The sequence below is a fragment of the Cotesia glomerata genome, linkage group LG4 (genome assembly GCF_020080835.1).
Source record: "Cotesia glomerata isolate CgM1 linkage group LG4, MPM_Cglom_v2.3, whole genome shotgun sequence".
Lineage (NCBI taxonomy): Eukaryota > Metazoa > Arthropoda > Insecta > Hymenoptera > Braconidae > Cotesia > Cotesia glomerata.
In genome coordinates, this window is record NC_058161.1 from 11,708,280 (window position 1) to 11,727,270 (window position 18,991).

At 28.2% G+C, this 18,991-nt stretch overlaps 5 protein-coding genes across 9 annotated transcripts in view; 2 read left to right on the top strand and 3 right to left on the bottom strand.

The window, feature by feature from the left end:
• The window catches only part of LOC123264095 (peripheral plasma membrane protein CASK), a 27,716-nt gene extending 16,538 nt beyond the window's left edge, over positions 1–11,178 (bottom strand). For both annotated transcript variants that reach the window (XM_044727174.1, XM_044727173.1), the window contains exons 1-14: positions 11,162–11,178; positions 10,998–11,101; positions 9,967–10,490; positions 9,753–9,885; positions 6,496–6,608; positions 6,322–6,427; positions 6,180–6,257; positions 4,586–4,758; positions 4,334–4,405; positions 3,464–3,639; positions 3,275–3,397; positions 3,020–3,200; positions 2,500–2,621; positions 1,687–1,869 (exon numbers count right to left, since the gene is read on the bottom strand). In XM_044727174.1, coding sequence (XP_044583109.1) covers positions 1,687–1,869; positions 2,500–2,621; positions 3,020–3,200; positions 3,275–3,397; positions 3,464–3,639; positions 4,334–4,405; positions 4,586–4,758; positions 6,180–6,257; positions 6,322–6,427; positions 6,496–6,608; positions 9,753–9,841 — 1,416 coding nt within the window. In that variant the 5' untranslated portion in view covers positions 9,842–9,885; positions 9,967–10,490; positions 10,998–11,101; positions 11,162–11,178. The remainder of the gene's footprint in view (positions 1–1,686; positions 1,870–2,499; positions 2,622–3,019; positions 3,201–3,274; positions 3,398–3,463; positions 3,640–4,333; positions 4,406–4,585; positions 4,759–6,179; positions 6,258–6,321; positions 6,428–6,495; positions 6,609–9,752; positions 9,886–9,966; positions 10,491–10,997; positions 11,102–11,161) is intronic.
• LOC123264099 lies at positions 6,797–8,542 on the top strand. Its single transcript, XM_044727180.1, has 3 exons — positions 6,797–7,018; positions 7,113–7,268; positions 7,353–8,542. The coding sequence occupies exons 1-3, from the start codon at positions 6,958–6,960 to the stop codon at positions 8,369–8,371; spliced, it is 1,236 nt and encodes a 411-aa protein (XP_044583115.1). The 5' UTR covers positions 6,797–6,957; the 3' UTR covers positions 8,372–8,542.
• On the top strand, positions 9,226–17,793 carry LOC123264101 (non-structural maintenance of chromosomes element 3 homolog). 2 transcript variants are annotated; one of them, XM_044727185.1, is made up of 5 exons: positions 9,226–9,241; positions 16,140–16,563; positions 17,054–17,148; positions 17,225–17,350; positions 17,433–17,793. In XM_044727185.1, the coding sequence occupies exons 2-5, from the start codon at positions 16,167–16,169 to the stop codon at positions 17,511–17,513; spliced, it is 699 nt and encodes a 232-aa protein (XP_044583120.1). In that variant the 5' UTR covers positions 9,226–9,241; positions 16,140–16,166; the 3' UTR covers positions 17,514–17,793. The 2 variants fall into 2 exon arrangements, with proteins under 2 accessions (XP_044583120.1, XP_044583119.1); XM_044727184.1 differs by lacking the exon at positions 9,226–9,241 and having other exon boundaries at positions 15,921–16,563.
• Positions 11,864–15,014, bottom strand: LOC123264097. Of its 3 annotated transcripts, XM_044727179.1 has the most exons (12): positions 14,787–15,014; positions 14,645–14,686; positions 14,529–14,585; positions 14,259–14,449; positions 14,109–14,190; positions 14,053–14,078; positions 13,915–14,022; positions 13,776–13,850; positions 13,575–13,722; positions 12,843–13,098; positions 12,515–12,773; positions 11,865–12,451 (listed from the first exon to the last, which is right to left on the bottom strand). In XM_044727179.1, the coding sequence occupies exons 1-12, from the start codon at positions 14,847–14,849 to the stop codon at positions 11,953–11,955; spliced, it is 1,806 nt and encodes a 601-aa protein (XP_044583114.1). In that variant the 5' UTR covers positions 14,850–15,014; the 3' UTR covers positions 11,865–11,952. The 3 variants fall into 3 exon arrangements, with proteins under 3 accessions (XP_044583113.1, XP_044583112.1, XP_044583114.1); XM_044727178.1 differs by having other exon boundaries at positions 11,864–12,451; positions 13,915–14,078; XM_044727177.1 differs by having other exon boundaries at positions 11,864–12,451; positions 13,915–14,190.
• On the bottom strand, positions 17,606–18,980 carry LOC123264102 (apolipoprotein D). The gene is made up of 4 exons (XM_044727186.1): positions 18,703–18,980; positions 18,414–18,648; positions 17,829–18,000; positions 17,606–17,764 (listed from the first exon to the last, which is right to left on the bottom strand). Exons 1-4 carry the CDS (start codon positions 18,826–18,828, stop codon positions 17,635–17,637), a joined length of 663 nt encoding a protein of 220 aa, XP_044583121.1. The 5' UTR covers positions 18,829–18,980; the 3' UTR covers positions 17,606–17,634.
• Between the last annotated feature and the right edge of the window lie 11 nt (positions 18,981–18,991).

Sequence of the window (18,991 nt, forward strand, 5' to 3'; positions counted from 1 at the left end):
TGAAAATTGAAGCTTATTAAAAGAGCTTTACGATGCATTTTACCGAATTTTAATATCTTGTCTAATTCAGTAATTATACCAAGTTGAAGTAGTAAAAACAGCAAATTTAATGATTTTCAAAATTAAAAAATCCTGTAATTTTCAAATTACTCGCCCGATTAAGCTCATCTTCGAACTTAACCTTGGTATTGGACAAGCCGCGTTATATCGTATAAATACATACATATATAAACTTTTGAATGAACTACATTTGCACGCCTCATAGCGCGAAGTGCGTGAGGTTGTGCTTTATACTCGACTCGTCAAGGTCAAACAATTTTGTGATCTTTAAATGCCTCTATCACAACCATATTACACTTGTACAATAATATAAGTAGATGTACACGGAGAAAACACTTAAATTAAACCATCTTTTACTTTCTAAAATCATTTCATGTTGCTATTTTGAAAAAAAAAACGTTTTGAAAAAAATTTTACGTGGACGTCCGGATGTCACCCCATTTTGGATGTACCAATGATTACTCCCGAACAAATTGATATTTCAAGACCGGACCTTTTTTATTAGTTTACGAATGCGATGAACTGGGTCCGTATTTCATATCAATAGCCTAGTTTACGTATTTTTTTTTTAAATTGAATTTTTATTAAAATTTATTACGATATAACCGTACAAAGACAAACGAATTTTTCTTATTTGTCACGTGAAAACTATGGCGCCATTTGATAAAGCTAGATTTTTTTAGACTGCGTGCGCATATAACAAAAAAAAAGGGCGCTGATATTAAAAAAAAAAAAAAATACTCTGTAAGAAATTACTTAATTATAATTTTCTTTTTTTTATCAGTTACACAATTTATTTTTTCTTAAAAAATGAATGAGCGTTATGAGGCGTGCACTTTTGGATTTTCCAAATTTTTTTACTCAGCTCGAGTCAGAAAATAGCTAAATTTTTTAAAAGTTGCGCCATGAGGACGGCTGCAATAGTTAGATTTTTATAAAATCTACTAATAAGAGATTAAATATCATTTTATAATTATAATTCGCGGGTTTCACATCCAAATGGATTGTTATTACGAATCGGAAAGAAATCTGGGGCGCGTTTAACCGATTTCATAATAACTTCTATTCGAGCTATTAAATAACTTTCGAGTCCTGTTTTACAGAGCATACATAGTGCCACTAGACCAGCTAAATGCACACTTTATTTCCGATTGTTTTATTTCGAAAATTCTCATTCGAAAAGGGTACTGACCCGCCAACTTTAATTAAATAACTTGGTTGGTCATTTTATAGAAATAGTTTTTGAGAACTAAAAGTTGGAAACTGTTTTCTTTTCTTCTTAAGTAAATGAATTGCTCAATTACATCTGAAGGAATGAAAAATTTAAAAAAAAAAAAAAGACTATTTAGGTCATAGTTTTTTACAATTTTTTGCAGCTTAATTTCCCTCTGGCGTATCGATTGCAAAAATTCGTTAAAATTCAACAACTAGTCGCGTAATCAGCGAACGAACAAACGCACCTTTGACACGTAATTACTTTGTTCATTACACGGTCTAATTATCCAATTTCAATGACTTTTTTCTATTTTCTCCAAAGAGATTCTCTATTATCTCTTTACTTCAAAGCTCAAGAATAACAATTAGACTCTTGAAAAAAATTTTTTTTATCATATTTATAAAATTTACCTTAATATGAGGTTGACTGAGCAATTCCTGTAGTTCATGTAAATCACAGAGATCGATATTACGAAATTTGGACAATTCCAATTCTCGTAATAATTCCTCCACTTCCCGCAAGCGAATTGAGGCATCTGTTGGCGGTGGTCGAGTCGGCGTTGGAATTATTTTAGTCTCGATCCTGTCGTACAACTGTTGAAAATTAATTACTCAGTTAATCTATAAATTACTCAAATAATTAACAATAATCCTTACCAATAAATGTGTAATTTTAAATAAATCATAAAATAAATATGAATTGTTCAAAAAAATCAATTGACTTTTCTTCATTAATTAGAGCATTAATTTACTAAATTAATTTAAAAAAAAAAAAAAGAAAGGGTTTTTATAAAATATTGCTTATTTTTTTGATAATATTATCATTGTTGTTATTGATATTGTGTTTTGTTTTTTCTCTAAAACACTTTACGTAGCGGATAAGATTGGATGCACGTAAAGTAAGGAATAGTAAATACAGCGGCCGTAAAAGCGCAAGCTCGGCAAAAATCGATATTCCGCTGATGGTTCAAATATTTGAGTACTTTTTGCTTTATTTTGATTTATTTTTTATTTAAGAAAAAGTTGGTTTTTTATTTAGATAATCATCGAGCGCAATCGTCAAGGTAATTTCACGGAAAATTAGTATCGACAAAATTAAATTAGCATTGAGGATAAGTGATTTGATGAGCAGTTTTTTTTTCTTTTTTTTATCTTGTTCCAAGATTTACTATTTTAAAGCTCAAATTACGCTTGATTCTTTTATGAGGATAATTTTTTTTTTACCTCCAATAGTCCACGCAGCCAATAATCATCGACAGCAGAAAGCACTTCAGCACGAGTGAGCCTCGCACTCTCTTGTAAAATTTCTATGTCATCTAGAGAGTCCAATATTTCATCTACAGCATCTATAAGTTACAAAAGTCAGTTAAAGAGTTCAAAAAAAAAAAAATAAAATAAAATAAAATAAAAATATGAAAACTAAGTTAGCCGACATTTAAAAATTTTTAGAATTTTTTTTTAATAGCAAAATTATTACAAAAAAATAAAAAAAAAAATTGCATTTGTAAAAAACTTTAAAGACTATAAGTGCAATTTTTTAAAAATATTTTTTAGTTATTATTTAATAAATGAAAAAATTTCAAAAAATTAAATTTGAACAAAAAAATATTTTTTAAAAATTGCACTTAGAGTTTTTTACAAATGAAATTTTTTTTTTTTTTATTTTTTTGTATTAATTTTTTCGATAAAAAAAAATCTAAAAATTCTTAGATGTCGGCTAACTTCAGTATACTAATAAAAATACCTTTGGAAATAATATCATCGTCGCCGACGTCGGAAAAATTATCACTAGAATTATCTAAGTGCCACTTGGATGAGTCAATGGCTTTTCTAACAGATTCCTTGAGCTTTCTTCTAGAGTTAAATTTTTTCAATTCCTCAATAGTTTCACTTAAATGAATTCGCGCAGCACCCTTGTCTCGGTCCTGAAAAGAAATTCCTATAAAAATTGTTTTAAATAATTAATACCAAGAACTAAATTATATTATTTTTGTTTTACTCTAAGCCACTTGTGATTAAGAACTTCTTGTATCGTTATCCGATGGTTGACATCAACTGTCAACATTTTTTCTATCAAATCTTTCGCTGGCTCACCAATGTAATCCCATATCGGAGATTCCATCTGCAGTTAATTTTTTAATAAATACAAATAAATATTTAGCAATAAAAATATGTGATTGTTAATTACTTGAACACGTCCTCGGCATATTGCCTCTCTTAAACGATCACCAGATCCCAGGAACGGCAGAGTACCAGTCAATAATACGTGTAAGAGGACCCCAGCGGCCCAAACGTCCCCTGGCTTTCCGTACTGTCGACGTTGAATCACTTCGGGAGCCATGAAATGCCTGCAGCCTACTCTCCCTAGTGCGAAATATAAATTTCGTTAATAATTACATTAAAAAATAAATTTAATTGTTAATTTTAGGGATGAGGTGTTATTAGCAAAAAGTGCATTAGTTATTTTATTTTTGCTTATTAATGTGATAATTTATTTTAGTCATTACTTGTAATTAAATTAATTCCATGCAATGATTCAAATTAATTTTTTTGATTTAAAAATACAAAAGCTTATTTTATTTTTTTATAAAAAATTATTTTATGGGTCTTGGGGTAAATACTGTAATAAATTTTTATTAATATTTATCTAGAAAAATATTTTATTATTCAGACTGTAATTGTTCAATTACAGTCCGAAAAATAATATAAAAAATTAACGTGCTTAAATCTGATAAAAAAACTAAATTTTAATATTAATAAAAAAATGTGTTGTGCTCGAGATAAAAAGGGAGCAAGCAAAGCGGTAGCAAATGTAAATAAATATCGGCGTGATGGCTGCGTTAGTGAATAGTAAAATTCGACTATAATAATTAAAAAAGGTGTAATTAATAAATTAAAGGCTCGTGTGTTGTAGCATATGATCGAATGAATCCTCTGAAAGGTGAAAGGTTTATTGCTTTGTTTGTTTTAATATTATTATTTTATTAATAATCAATATTAATAAATAAATTTTGGATGTTGTTTACTTTTGATTTGTTTTTTTGAATTAAAGGCTTACCCTCGCTATCGGTCTTCAAGTACAGCTGCCCCTTTGGGCTGAGGTACTGACGATACTCGGTCGTGTAATTCTCTGCATTAATATTAAACATTTTTTTGTATTTTTTGTGTAAGTGTTGTTTACTATTTTATTTATTATTCACCTTCCATTTATTACCGGAGATACATTATTCATTATAATAATAATAATAATAATAATTATTATTATTATTATTATTATTGCGGTAAGTTGTGGTTAATAAATAATATTTACCTGTATTGTTTGTAGAAGCTGGTAGTTGTGTAGCGACACAAAATCCCCGCAATTTAACAGGCGCCGAGTTTTCTTTACCGGCTAGCAATGCACATTGTGGTTTTATATCTCGATGAATAATGTCATTTTCATGACAATATTTGAGAGCCTCTAAAATTTGCCTCATATAATGACTGAAAATAAATAAATATTTATGAATGATTTATTTGAGAAAGAAAGCCCATAAGTCAAAAATAGTAAATTTTTCAGGAGAAGCAAAAAAACATTTTTCTCGGTTAAGTTTGCATTAACATCATGAACCAATGATGAATAATAATAATGTTAGTATCTTGAAAAAATGTTCGAGCATAAAAAAATTTAATTGTTAATTACTACTATTTATAATAATGATTTCAAGTTGATTGACTTTTGCGGTTTCTCACCAAAACCAATAAAATAGTAATAAAATCATTAATATTATTAATTTTTCTCCGTGAATTATTTATTATATTTATAAAATTAAGTACAAAATATTTATTAGAACTACAATTAACGAAAATTATAATAAATCATCTATTTTTAAATTCAAATTAGTGAACTGAAAGTCAACAATAAAACAACATTTTAATTTATCACAATATAACTTTATAAAACTAACAATTGAAAAAATTATTTAAATCAAAGTATTTAACAGTAAATATAATATATTTTCATTTGGTTATCATTAATTTTAGAATTTAAATCAGTTAAATCAGAGTCAACAAAAAAACAAAATATTTTTAATTTTAATCCATCAAGCGAATATTGTAAAACTCATTAAAATTCAAGTATTTAACAGTAAATTTACTTTCTAATTATCTAATAATCAATCATTTTAAAATTAAAATCAGTGAAATCACATCAAACAATAAAACAATAATTTAATTCAATTTTTTGAAACCCACACTAAGAAAATTATGAAAATTTAAGTATTTAGCATTGAACTGAATTTTTCTTCTCAGAAGAAGTTTTTTTGAAAAAAAGAAATTTATTTTTGGAATTTTGAAATTGAATGTTTATTCAAAAAAGCCCTCAAGTCATTGACGTATGGGGTTTCTCAACTAAACGAGATTTATATTGACCGATTGGTTGGGTCTTGAACACGGATTTAATATTTTTTAGTGCTGGTATATAAGTGAAGGGAAATTCAAAGAGCCGAAAAATGCAATAAGCCCGATTTCAAAAAAAAATATGACTTATGGGGTTTCTCAAATAAACGATTCATTTTTATTACAAATTTATAATTTAAAACCAATAAACTATTTTACCTAAATAAAAACTTTGGACTCATTATTCATCTAACTGCATACGACAGATATGAACAGCAAACTGATTCGAGTGACCAACGATTAAAATCAATCAATAAACTCACAAAGATTTTTAATCTGGTTTTATTTATTATTTTTATCTTTTCTAAATAAATACTCAAAGATATTTCTGTTATTTATAATTGTAATTATTATAATAAAAATTATTATTACAATTACAATAATAATAATAATTTTAGAAAAAAAAAATTACTCAGAATAAAAATAATTTTCATAAAAAAAATTTCTTAAACAAAATAAAAATTTACCTAGCTACGGCTTCACTGTAAACGAATCCAGCGGTTGCGCGTCTCACCACCTCGAAACAAAGGTCTGAACCATCCATACTATAATAAATAAATAAATAGTTAGATTTTAAATTTTAAATAAATTAATAAATAAAATACTTACTATTCGAACACCATATACAACATCCCCTCGGAGCTGTACGTTTCCAACAGCTCCACGATGTGTGGGTGCTTCAACATGTGACATATTGTCGCCTCTCTTTTTAAATCTGAAAATTTTATTAATTTATATTATACAAAAATACCTTTAAAAAATTATTAATAGTTTTTTACATACCAGCGGTACTTAATCCGGGACTTGATGTAAATTTTGCAACGTCGACTATTTTTACAGCGAATATTTGTCCAGTTAGTCTTAAAACACATTTTCTTACTAAACTGAATGGTCCCCTGTAAATAAAATCATTTATTTAAATTACATAATAAAATTTTCAAGAATCTGCCCCTTAAAAAATGACCGATAAATAATTAAATTTAAAAAACGAGATTTAATATCAAATAAGTCAATAATAAACTGACCATGATAACAAGTACTTGTTATTGATATTTTAGATTTAATAAATCGAAAGACCCACGTGTTCAATAACCTTTTTATAACTGTATTTGTATTTATTGTATTTATGTGATATCTCGCACAAGATCTACGCACGTATATAAATAAATAATTGACATTTGGAATTCTGATTCTTGAGAGTATAGTTAAAACTTTTAGGCTTGGACATATCAACAGTTAGTCAAAATGTTTGGCCTTATTTTAATACTCGTATGCTCTACTTTAGTAAGCGCTCGGTTTATTAATGGTAAGTACCAAAAGCTTTTTGCTTTTATATTACAATTAATATCACTTTGTTAGCTTTGTATTTTATTATTATTATTATTATTATTATGGTCTAGATTCTTGTCAGATTAATATTAATTACAAACATGGAGATTTTGGAACACCACAGCCGCTTATTCTCACGAGAAATAACTCTTCTATGTTTTTGTATCCGCAGCATATGGATCGATTAAATGTTTTTGCAATGCAAAAAATTATTTTGTCCTGTCCAGGTAAATTTAATTTTAGTAAAAAATTTATAGAAAATCAATTACTAATGCCTTGAATTATCTAATAATAATCTTGCATCGCCTTAGGGAAAAATAACTATCTAAAAGGCATAGATAACGATAAGAAACTGAATTCCATAGAACTGATTTGTTTCCGCGAAAATAAATTTTTCTACAACTTCCAAGAGTTTATTTTAAACCCAAAAAACGTATCATGTAATACGTTTCCGAAACACGTGGCACGTAGAACGTCCTCTAGGTGTTACAACAACAACACCCAGATAGAAATTGGGTTTTTGATAACCGAAAACAACAATCAAGAGTTTATAAGAACAATTGACTTGTGTAGAAATGACACTCGCCACTGGACTTATTACACACATTATAAACTGACCAGCAAAATCGAGAACCTGCAGTTGGGATTCCCAAGACCGAGGCAGTGGCTTGGAGCGGACTTTTACGAGCACAATATTGACATTCTCTACAAAATATCAACCCAGATTTCGACCCTGGAAATTTTGTTGGGATCAAAAAAACTTGTCAATAAATTCGTCGCGGTAAATTCGACCCGGTTTCTCTCCAGAGGCCACATGGTCCCCAAGAGCGACTTTGTTTACGGCAACGTTCAACGGTCTACCTTCTGGTACGTAAACTCGGCTCCTCAGTGGCAAAGCTTCAACGGTGGCAATTGGAATATCCTCGAGAGCAGTATCAGAAAGTTTGTGGTTAAAAATAAAATCAACTTGGAAGTTTTCACTGGCATTCATGGCCAAATGATGATTGAAGATGAGAATAACAATCCAGTGCCTGTTTATCTTTTTGGGAACGAAACTCACAGGGCTCTGGAGGTTCCTAGATTCTTTTGGAAGGTTATTTACGAGCCAGAAACCAAAAAAGGAACTGCTTTTGTGGGTTTGAATGATCCGTATCAACCAGCTATTACAGAGGATGTGTTTATTTGCAAAGATCTCTCTGAGAGGATCAAGTGGATCAATTGGAAAAAGAAATCCTTGAGCAAGGGAGTTTCTTATGCTTGCGATGTTAATCATCTCAGAAAAGTTATTCCTTCGATACCTGATTTTCCCGTTGAAGATATTTTGATATAAATTTAAGTTTTTCTTTTGAGGTAGTTCTTCTTTCCCAACCTATCGTTTATGCTACTGCTGTCTCTTTCATTCGCTAGTGTCGCCTCTCTTACGGGCTATCGCTCACTTACTTCCACACATGACTTTATTTGTTTACTTTACTAGTTTATCAATGATTTCTCAAAAACTATGTGGTAGGGAATTCCAGAATTTTTTAGGGTAATTATACATGTATTAATCTAAATAATGTTAGTTTTTCGTGAAATTCTTAAAATTTCTTCAATACAAAAATAATAAAACTTCACGGTTTTCTCTCTCTCTTCTCCCATACAGCCTGTGTAAAAATGTCATTTTTAATTGCAATTATCTTCGGTTATATTTAAATAATTCTATACGGAGTTTGGGAGATTTCTTGAATTTTCGCTTGTTGGGCCGAATTACCTTAATAATTATTTGTAAAAAAAATTTTTTTATGAAACTTTTGTAATTACTAAACGTGCTAATATAATAAAATAATTATACTGAAGTTAGCCGTCAGCTGTGAATTTAAAAAATTTTTATAATAAATCAATTACAATAAAAAAATGCCTTTAAAAATTTTTAGAAATTTTTTATTGAAAAAATTTTAATTAAACAAAAAAAAAAAATTTCACATGTAAAAAACTTAAAAAACTATAAGTGCAATTTTTTATAAATATCGTTTTAGTTGTAATTTAATTAATAAAAAACATCAAAAATTTTTAGACGTCTGCTAAGTATGAAAATTCAATTAGCCGACATTTAAAAATAAAAAAAATTGTTTTTATTGAAAAAATGACTAAAAAAAAAAAAAATTTCCATTTGTTAAAAACTTGAAAAACTCTAAGTGCAATTTTTAAAAAGTATTTTTTTGTTCTAATTTAATTATTAAAAAAAAAAATTAAAAAATTAAAAACGTCAGCTAACTTTAGTATCATCTGCTAACTTCAGTGTCATTTTAATTTTGATTTTTAAAAAATTTAAATATTGTAAAAAACATTGAATCTATTCACTTTAACAGAACTTGTAATTTATAATTGATATAATAAAAGGAGAATAAAAACAAAATTCAGTTTACTAGTTTCAGTTTCATAACACAAAACAACCAAACTAGATTAAACAACAGAAGCAGAAACTTGAACCTCAAATAATACCATACTTAAAAAACTTGAAACTTTATTAGACAAGTTTAAATAATCCTTAATCCAAATTACCCCAGATAGCATATCCTTGCAAATCCACAACTAAAATTGAATTACACCTGAAAGCTAATTACCAAGTAAAACCCCAGCATCACCACAGACCCTGTTTTGTCTCACTTCACTTGAAATCTCAATATCAGCAATACTAATAATAATAATAACAACAGTGCACTGATACTCACTTGCCAATTATTTCTCCTAACTCATAAACATCGTCGAACAGCACTTCGTCATCCGCCATTGTGACAAGAGACTCAGACTGAGAGTCCATGCACTCCCACTGGGGTAACTGTCCACCAGAATTACCCAAAAATCCTGTCAATTATTATTATTATTATTACCATTAAACATAATAGAGTATTATTTATTTATAGTAATTTATAATTCATCACTCACGTGTCTACTGAAAGCAAACGTCACTCCTAACCGTACATATATATAGATATATTTTATCCATAAATGAAATTGTAACCTGGATGTGGATAAATATATAAAGCCGTGACTGAAGTTGACGCTGAATTTTCACGTCACCGGTTGAGCATTCACGCACGTATAACCTCGTTGACAATTACATTTAACTCACATGTAAATTTAATAACACTTGCACTGATATAAATTTTTAACGATTAACAGACAACAAATTTATTATTTTATAAAATTAAATACAGACATAGTCAATGGCTTCTTTTTTTCTAGCCATTTTTTTATGTCTCACTTTCTGCAGTAATTATTGCACACTTTTTTTCACTCAAATTATCTTCTTTTTTATTTATTTTATTCAGTAGCCCACTTGCACAATTATTTTTAAAAACAGGAAATCAGACGAGTGCAGGTTACGAGGCAAACTGCCCAAGAGGATGAGCGACTGCGTCGAAGCCGCCTCCACGTCTGACCTCGAGTCACTACACGGGCGTGGCGATCTGTTGATAGAATAGAAAAATAATATTTGTTATCATTATTATTATTCTTATTATAGTTGTTATTATTATTATTATTATTATTATTACTTGTTTATATGTTTAAATTGAATTATTTTGGAGGCGTAGGATATTTTTTTTTAGATTTTTTTTATTTTTCTAAAACTTTTAGTCTCTGGGGCAAAAAATGGAATTAGGCCAACGGGCGGTGGGAGGTTTTATTCTCGATTATTAGTTTATCGGAATTAATAATCAATTAGGTGTTATCAGGCGGATAATTAGGGTTATTTATATTCTCAGGCTGTTTTATTTGAATTTACCGGGTTTATTTAGTGACTTGCGCGGTTATTAATTATTAATAATTCTCTTTTTTATATTCCAACAATAAAACTGTTTATTAAATTTTTTTAAGAAAAATTCAGTTCCTATTTTTTTTAGACTTTTTCTAGAAGTAATTAAAATTTTTTAGTAATATTAATTGTTGATTTTTTAAATAAATAAATAAATTACCATCTTGTGAACTGCAATAAATAAAATAAACTTTTTAACTTTGCTTCAATACAGTTTCATTTAATTTTTTCCTCCCGCAGCATTCGATGCTTGATATCTTTTATCTACAAAATAATTTATTTGTTAGTCCAAATAATTATTTTCAACAATTTAAATTTACTCACCGATACTTCATGCCTTTTTTTAAACATTGTCACTTGCTTTTTTGTTAATAAAAATGACAATAAATAAAGCACACACCGTAATAAAATATTTAGTAAATATTCGCCATGTTTAAAGTTTTCTTGAATTAAATAAACCCGCCGGCGAAATGACTACCTACTGTATCAGCATTGGCTGAAGTAGGTCGCGCGCTATTGGTCAGGAGGCTTCTAGTGCTCCTATTGGTCTTACGAGAAACATGGCAGGAAAAGTGCGGTAAATTTTAAATAAGAAATATAATTAATGAAAATTAAGTATGATACTAAAGTTAGCCAACGTTTTTAATTATTTGATTTTTTTTTAATAATTAAATTAAAAGTAAAAATTGCACTTGCAGTTTTTCAAGTTTTTTACAAATGAAATTTTTTTTTTATTTTTTTGTAATGATTTTTTCAATAAAAAAAATTTAGAATTTTCATTTTTACATTTCCGCGTAGGTATTGTAAGTAATAGTTGTTAGGTTTAAACTAGTTTAGGTTTCCTAGTACAAGGATCCTAGCCCAAAAAAATGGGTTAATATGACATTAGAATTAGCAGTTATTTAATTTTTTTAATAAACAAATTTTCTCCAAAAATTATTTTCGAGAAATTGCATTTTTTATTTTTTTAAATTTCTACGTCAATTTTTTTGCTCCAATTTATTTATTAAAAAAATTATCAAATATCTGTTAAATTAATTTTCGTTTATGGAAACTATTATTTGGTTTTATTAGAAAAAATTAAAAAATTTATAAACTTATAAAAGAAAACCTAATCAAATTTTTTTTATCTTATTTTTTTCGACTATGCGAGGTAACTCTTCAGCTGGAATTACTTCCGGTGGCAAAGCCCAAGTTTTAAAATCTTTTTTGGCTCCGAGATCAAAAAGTCCATCAGTTTGGACGTAACGATTAGCCATTCTCTCCATTTTTTTCTTTACTTCTTGCAAATATCCCAACTCTTCTCCTACTGCAATCCTTTCTTTTATTTCGTCCATTTCACATTCACGAAAATATTCTTCTTCTTTTTCTTTAAGTATTCTTCTGCGTTTAATCTTAAGTTGTCTCTTTCTTTCTTTTTCCAGGTTCCTCTTCTGTTTTTTCGATTTTATCGGTTGTATTGATTTGATCGATTGTACTGGTTTTATTGGTTGCACTCGTTTTATCGGTTGTACCGGTTTTTTCTCTGGTTTTTCCTCATCACTGTCTTCTTGTTCACCAAAGTAAATAGGACGTTTAGTACTTGAATAAAGAGATGTCATCCATTGTCGTAATCTACAATAAAAAAAAAATAATTTACTCGTAAAACTTCTATTGAAACTAATTTTTAAAATCTACCTTGATTCATCAAGAGATTTTGGAGCGACAGTCAAAGTATGACCACTAGAACACGGTGTAAAATTAACTCTAAATTTCCTATCAACATAAAAATTGTGACCGATGATTATTTGACCAATTGGAATACTGAAATTTTCACCATCTCTTCTCCATAACGCTACTTCTACTGTTCCTGACTCATCTTGAACTGTTATACGTCTTACAGTGACACTTGTAGTTTGGATTACACACGTTTGATCAACAATTACTCCAATGAAATCTGAATAAGAAAAAATACACTCGTTGTATTAGACAATCTAATAAAAAAGTAATAATAAAAAAATCTTACTAATAGACTTGGTGGTGTGAGAATTAAGGATATCCATCAAGGTCCTATATCGATGAGTTATAACTTTAACATTGGGATCAAGTTTAAATAGGATTGATTCATCAAACAAGTGGACAATTACTGGCTTATCACCATCATAAACATGAAAATCGGTCGTTGAATTTAGTACCATTTCTAAATTGTATTGAGGAAAACGATTAATTCTTATGGTGACCCCCCTTACTGTAAAGTTTTTTACTCTTATCTTAAGACCGTCCTGAAAATTAAATTAAAAATTATTATTATTATTATCATTATTAAAGAAAAAAATTTTGCTGTAGTAATAATAATAATAACAATGATTTTTAAGTCAATCTGTGTTATTATTATTATTATTATTATTATTATTATTAAAGAAAAATTATTGTCAAAATATAATAATAATAATAATAATAATAATAATAATAATAATAATAATAATAATAATAATAATAATAATAATAAGAATAAGGTTTGACTTGAAATTATTGTTATTATTATTATTATTATTATTATTATTATTATTATATTAAAGAAAAATTTTGCCGTAGTAATAATCATAATAATAACAATGATTTTTTAAGTCAATCTTTATTATTATTATTATTTTATTGTAATAATAAATAATAATTAAAAAATTTTTATTATTAAAAAATTAAATTATTAATTTATTATTTCTCAATAAATATTTTCAAAAAAAAAGTCAATAAAGACCTTCATTTTTTTTCTAAAAAGATTTTTGATCCAGCCATAAACCCAGCAAACCATAGATCGATTGTCATCAGAGATCACCATATATAACGCATTATTACTTCTTATTGAATCGGGAAAAAATTTTAGGGTCCCATACAAAAACTTGGTCCTAAAAAAATTTATATAAAATTATCTGTGTATAAACTAAACAAAATTACATACATTTGTGTCGCAATCGTTCTGATTGAATGTAATTTTACAATGTCTTGGAGAGGAGGCATGGGAACTATTTTTGGCCTGAAAAAAAAATAATTGATAATCATAACTATCATAAAAAGACAGTGTAAGTGAATTAAATTACCGGTCTTGGAGACTTGGATTAGTTTTCTGAACTGAAATAACATTTCTCCCAGGTTGAGTATTATTTTGAGGTACTGCGGATCCAGAAACCGGTAACGGAGCCGGCTTTTTGTGAAATGTCGATGCAAGTGGCGGCTTTCCTCCAGAAGTAGATGGCAAAGGTGGGTTTTCTTTAGAAGTAGATGGTAGAGGCGGATTTTCTTCAACTTTTTTTAGTGTTGGTTTAGCAATATCAAAGTCAACCACCCCCATCACAAAAATAAAATTTTTAGTACCGCTTAAAAAAAAAAATATATGTTAATTGGCAGTTAAAGAAGAAAAATAATCCAAACATCAACAACTTACGTATATTTTTCTTTAAATGATGAACAAGCATAGCGAAGGACACCGTAGTCTTTGATTTTAATACATCGCCCTGGAGACATGATCCCGCTTTCAAATTTCTGAGTTAATGAAAGAGGAATTATACACTTGAAGAGATTTTCACCTCCATCTTGGACAATACAAAAAAATCTATCTTGTAAAAAATCTGCTCTCTAAAAAATTAAACCAATCATTATTTTCATTATTGAGTTTATTATTTTGTAGATTTAATATCTTAGCTTTTTTATTTACCAGTATCTTGACGACCCACTCAACCTTCGCTTTTTTTTCGACATTTTTATTTAATTTCTGTAATTTAAAAATTTTATTGATAAAGTTAGAATAATTAATTTATGCGGGAAAATTACCTCGATAACATTTGTAGTTAGTTCTATTGTCTCTTGCATCACCTAAGAAAAATGTTAGAAAAATGACTTTAGATATTTTTTTGTAATTTTATAGTAATGAAATTATTAAATAACAATTTATTTAAATAAATAAATACCATACCGGCGGATGAAGGTTAGATTCATTCTGAGGTTTCTGTTGTTGATCTTTAACTGAAGACTCCATGACATAAGACAACTGTTATACCAAACTGATCATTTTATTATCAAGAATAACAATTAATTGTTGTCAATAATGTTCGAATATTTTAAATGAATTAATTTGTAGAAATTAGCTGTTAAAATACAACAAAGCGCCGACTTTATTTTGTTTCATGAGTGTGAACTTACTCTGACAATCGATATCTCGGTGAAGGAATCGATTTTACATATATCGCTCTTCTGGTAATTTGCCCGTGCGCATGCGCGGAAACGGAAACGAAAAAAATGACCAAATTTTGTGCCTAGTGCTTATCATTCACAGAGAGTCACAAAATATAAAAAAAATATATATTCACAATTATGGATCGTTTAAGTTTATATAAAAAAAAATGAAACGCTTTTTTTTTTTCAATAAATAAAAAAAAAGCGTAGTGATAAATGAGCCCAGCAGTTTAAGTTCGCGCTGTGCCCGACATTCAGGAAACTAAGTTTCAACCGTCTTATTTTATTTAAAAAATAAAATCCTTTTTTTCTAACCTCATTCATATATATATGAATTTTTTGTTACGCTAGATTTTGGAGATTATGCCGGCAGTAATTAGGACAAGAAAAAGCGCCTTGAGCTCTGGAAAGCTGAAAGAAACATCAAAAGAGAAAAGGAAGCTTTAAAAAAAAAATCCCCCTTCCTCGTCGGCGTATACGTACTATAGTACGCTATAAAATTTGGTCACCAGAATCAAATGATTATTTGTCGGATAATAAAAGAACGCCTCGTAGCCAGTCATACAGATCCGGATCCTGTTCCAGGGCCGTCCAGCAGAGTGACTCCTGCTAAAGCTGGAAGAAAATGTATAAAACCTAAATTTAAATCAATTGATCTCACGACTACCAAATATACTGCAGGCAGTTATTAGAGCAAGAAACTAGTAAGTTGCGAACTCTGTGCGATAACTGGAAGTTAAAAATTCTTAAAATTATAAAATATCCTTTAAATCAATTTTTATTATTATTTATAACAAATTATTTTAATAAAGCTTAAATTAACTCGATATTTTTCTACTAAGTTTTTATTTTAATTGAATTCAAATCCAGCCGCCATCATTGCTTCCATGGTAACTAGAAGCCGTCAGCCATCATTGTTGTTAGTTGTCATGGCAACGCGATCCGCCATAATTGTTTTTTTTATCCCTTCTCCCTCTTATGTTATTCTCGGAGTACAAGAGCAAGTTGGCGCGCTATTTCCTTTGTGGTTTGTTTACGACGCTAATTTATAACCAAAAAATACCGAGCGATTACAGTCCCCAGTTTATAAGAGTGTTTTGAATAATTAAAGTTAAATAAAATGTCACAACGAGCACGTCGTCAAACAGCGACCCAACAAGGTCCAGCGGATAACTTGGATCTTCTGGGAAGTCGCGTGATAAAATATTTGCTAGAGAAAAGCCATAAAAAGTACCCGGTAAAAGCCAGTGACATTAAAAAATATGTTTTGGGCAAGCATGCTGAGCACTTTCGTCCAGTTATGGTCATTGTCAAAGACAGGCTGAGAAAAATCTTTGGCTACAATTTGGTAAACACGACAGGAGCTCAGTATTTTATCGCCAACATGATTGTCAACGAACACTTGAAGGCTCTTCCAAGGTCAGATGTTGAAGCTAAAGAACAAATTCTGCTTTTTCTAGTTCTTTCTTTTATTTTCATGTGTGCTGAAAATAATCAAAATGCTATTGTCGTTGAAGGTAAATAATTTATTATTATTATTATTACATTAAAAATGATAATGACATTAAACTTAGCAGTCACTTGATTTTTTTTTTGACAAATAAATTTGTTTCGAAAAATTATTTTTAAAAAATTGCATTTTTAATTTTTTACAATTTTTTTTTAATAATTTTTTTTGCTCTAATTTATTTCTTATAAAAATTCTAAAAATTATTAAATATCTACTACTTTAATTTTCATAAAATGATACTAAAGTTAGCTGTCACTTGACCAATTTTTAATTTTATTTAACAATAAAATTTGTTCCAAAAAATTATTTAAAAAAAATTGCATTTTTAATTTATTAAAATTTCTAAATGTCAATTTATTTTTTAAAAAATTATCAAATATTTGTTAAATTAATTTTTATACATTAAAATTATATATTAAAGTTAATAGTCACTTGATTATTTTTTAAATTCATTTACTAAGTATATAAATTAAATATAATTTCTTTTTTTTTATCAGACGAGTTATGGGAATTTTTAATAAACTTGAATATCATCACTGAGGACGAAAGTCAGCATCCATACTTTGGAAATGTCAAATCTTTAATCAGCGATGTGAGAACTTTATTCATATTTATTCTTTTAATTAAAATTTTTAAGTTTAATTAAATTATTTAAAATTATATTTCAGAAATTTGTGAAACAATTGTACCTTATTAAGAGTAAGCAAAGAGAAACTGATTCTGTTTTATTTGAATGGGGACCACGTGCTAATTACGAACTGGATCGTAAAGCTGTTTTGAAGTTTGTTTCCAAGGTAATTCACAAAATATTTTTCTTTATTTTTTTTTTGCCATGGATTAAATAAATAATAATAAGACAAATTTAAAATTGTCTAGATTTACAATTGTCCGATGGAAAATTTTGTCAAGCAGCACAAAGCAATGAAAGTCTACGAACGATCAGCTTTGAGAGAATAATTACAACTTAAAAATTAATTAGCTCTAAAAGGTTTTACAAATATTGAATAATTTATTTTCATATTTAAGATGTTGATTAATAATAAGAAAAATAAAATATTTAATATTTATTAATTAAAAATTACAAAGGATGCTTTTTGTTGTAAGCTTTTTTAGCAGCCAAGTACGGAGATATCTTGAGAGCATCTCCGTCGTACAATTTACAATTTTTTTGTTCCATTGGAAATACATATTCTAAATTAATATTATACCTAAAATCAAATTAAAAATTAAAAATAATTGAGTTGGCAATTTTAATTTTATTTAATTACTCACCGAGTCAATTTATCTCGCAAGTAAGAAATAACATTGTTCCCGATATTTTTTTTACGGCTCATTATAAAACTGGACAGATAACGCGGGCTTTTATTTTTCTCAGCACAGTGTAGCAACAATCCCCATGATTTGTAGTCCGAGTCTAAGATATAAGTGTTGTAAACTTCTTCATCTGTTGATATAATAAAATAATTTATTTAATGATCACTGATATTCAATTTATTGTGATAAGTATTTAGGCTACATTCAAAAATACTTTATCTCTAGACACATAATTAAAAAATGACCTTGTATCTTGTGAACTCTTGACATTTTTAAAGATATAAGCTCATCTTGAGATTACACTCATCAAGACCTTTCATTTGAGTACCCACATCAATTTTTCATATATTTTATATATTTAGATATATTATTTATATGTATATATGAAAAATTGATGTGGGTACTCAAATGAAAGCTCTTGATGAGTCTAACATCAAGATTAGCTTATATCTTTATGAATGTCAATATTTAAGAAAGTACAGTGCAAGTTACTTAAAGTCATTATTTAATAACCCAAAATTTTAATTACTAATTAAAAATTACAAGGAAACTCAGCGTGGACCCAGTGAGCCAACGAATCATGCTGCAGTGGTATTTTCCACGTAATATTCCCGACAATCATTTCATTTATCGGGTCGTCGATGAAATTATAAGTAAAATTCATTGTTACTTCGTTGACATTTTCTTTTGACAGTGAAAATTCAGCACGCATGCACTTGTAAGATAACGCTTCTTCAGAACTTGCGTAGTATTGGACAATGTACCAAGATCCTAAAAACTAAATTTTATTTTTTTTTAATATCGTAAATATTTAAAAATAATTATCAAGTACCTGTTTAATATCAAAATTTTTAATTTCACGAACTTTTGGACATTTAAATTTATCGTCTTCAATTTTCCACAAAACAACAAAGCTTAAATTAATTATTAAAATAAAAAAATGTTTAATAAAATTCATTTTTCATTGAATAAAAATCAACAGAGTTATTGCTTTAATATTTAAAATAGCTACTAGTGTACTGAAGCTCAAGAACTCGAGGATTCTCGATAAATTTTATCAACCGGACTTCCGTTAAAATCTATTTTCACTCAACATTTTTTACTTATCTGCTACTTGAAAA

Bases quoted from the DNA above. Each gene is read 5' to 3' on its own strand.
- LOC123264099 (XM_044727180.1), top strand. From the start codon at position 6,958: ATGTTTGGCCTTATTTTAATACTCGTATGCTCTACTTTAGTAAGCGCT. The intron at 7,019-7,112 runs GTAAGTACCAAA...ATTATGGTCTAG, and splicing joins AAGCGCTCGGTTTATTAATG to ATTCTTGTCAGATTAATATT. The intron at 7,269-7,352 runs GTAAATTTAATT...GCATCGCCTTAG, and splicing joins AATTATTTTGTCCTGTCCAG to GGAAAAATAACTATCTAAAA.
- LOC123264097 (XM_044727177.1), bottom strand. From the start codon at position 14,849: ATGGAGTCTTCAGTTAAAGATCAACAACAGAAACCTCAGAATGAATCT. The intron at 14,586-14,644 runs GTAATTTTCCCG...TTTAAATTACAG, and splicing joins TAACTACAAATGTTATCGAG to AAATTAAATAAAAATGTCGA. The intron at 13,851-13,914 runs GTAATTTAATTC...TTTTTTTTTCAG, and splicing joins AATCCAAGTCTCCAAGACCG to GCCAAAAATAGTTCCCATGC.
- LOC123264101 (XM_044727185.1), top strand. From the start codon at position 16,167: ATGTCACAACGAGCACGTCGTCAAACAGCGACCCAACAAGGTCCAGCG. The intron at 16,564-17,053 runs GTAAATAATTTA...TTTTTTTATCAG, and splicing joins AAATGCTATTGTCGTTGAAG to ACGAGTTATGGGAATTTTTA. The intron at 17,149-17,224 runs GTGAGAACTTTA...ATTATATTTCAG, and splicing joins TCAAATCTTTAATCAGCGAT to AAATTTGTGAAACAATTGTA.
- LOC123264102 (XM_044727186.1), bottom strand. From the start codon at position 18,828: ATGAATTTTATTAAACATTTTTTTATTTTAATAATTAATTTAAGCTTT. The intron at 18,001-18,413 runs GTAATTTTTAAT...TTATATCAACAG, and splicing joins GGTCCACGCTGAGTTTCCTT to ATGAAGAAGTTTACAACACT. The intron at 17,765-17,828 runs GTGAGTAATTAA...ATTTGATTTTAG, and splicing joins TTGCGAGATAAATTGACTCG to GTATAATATTAATTTAGAAT.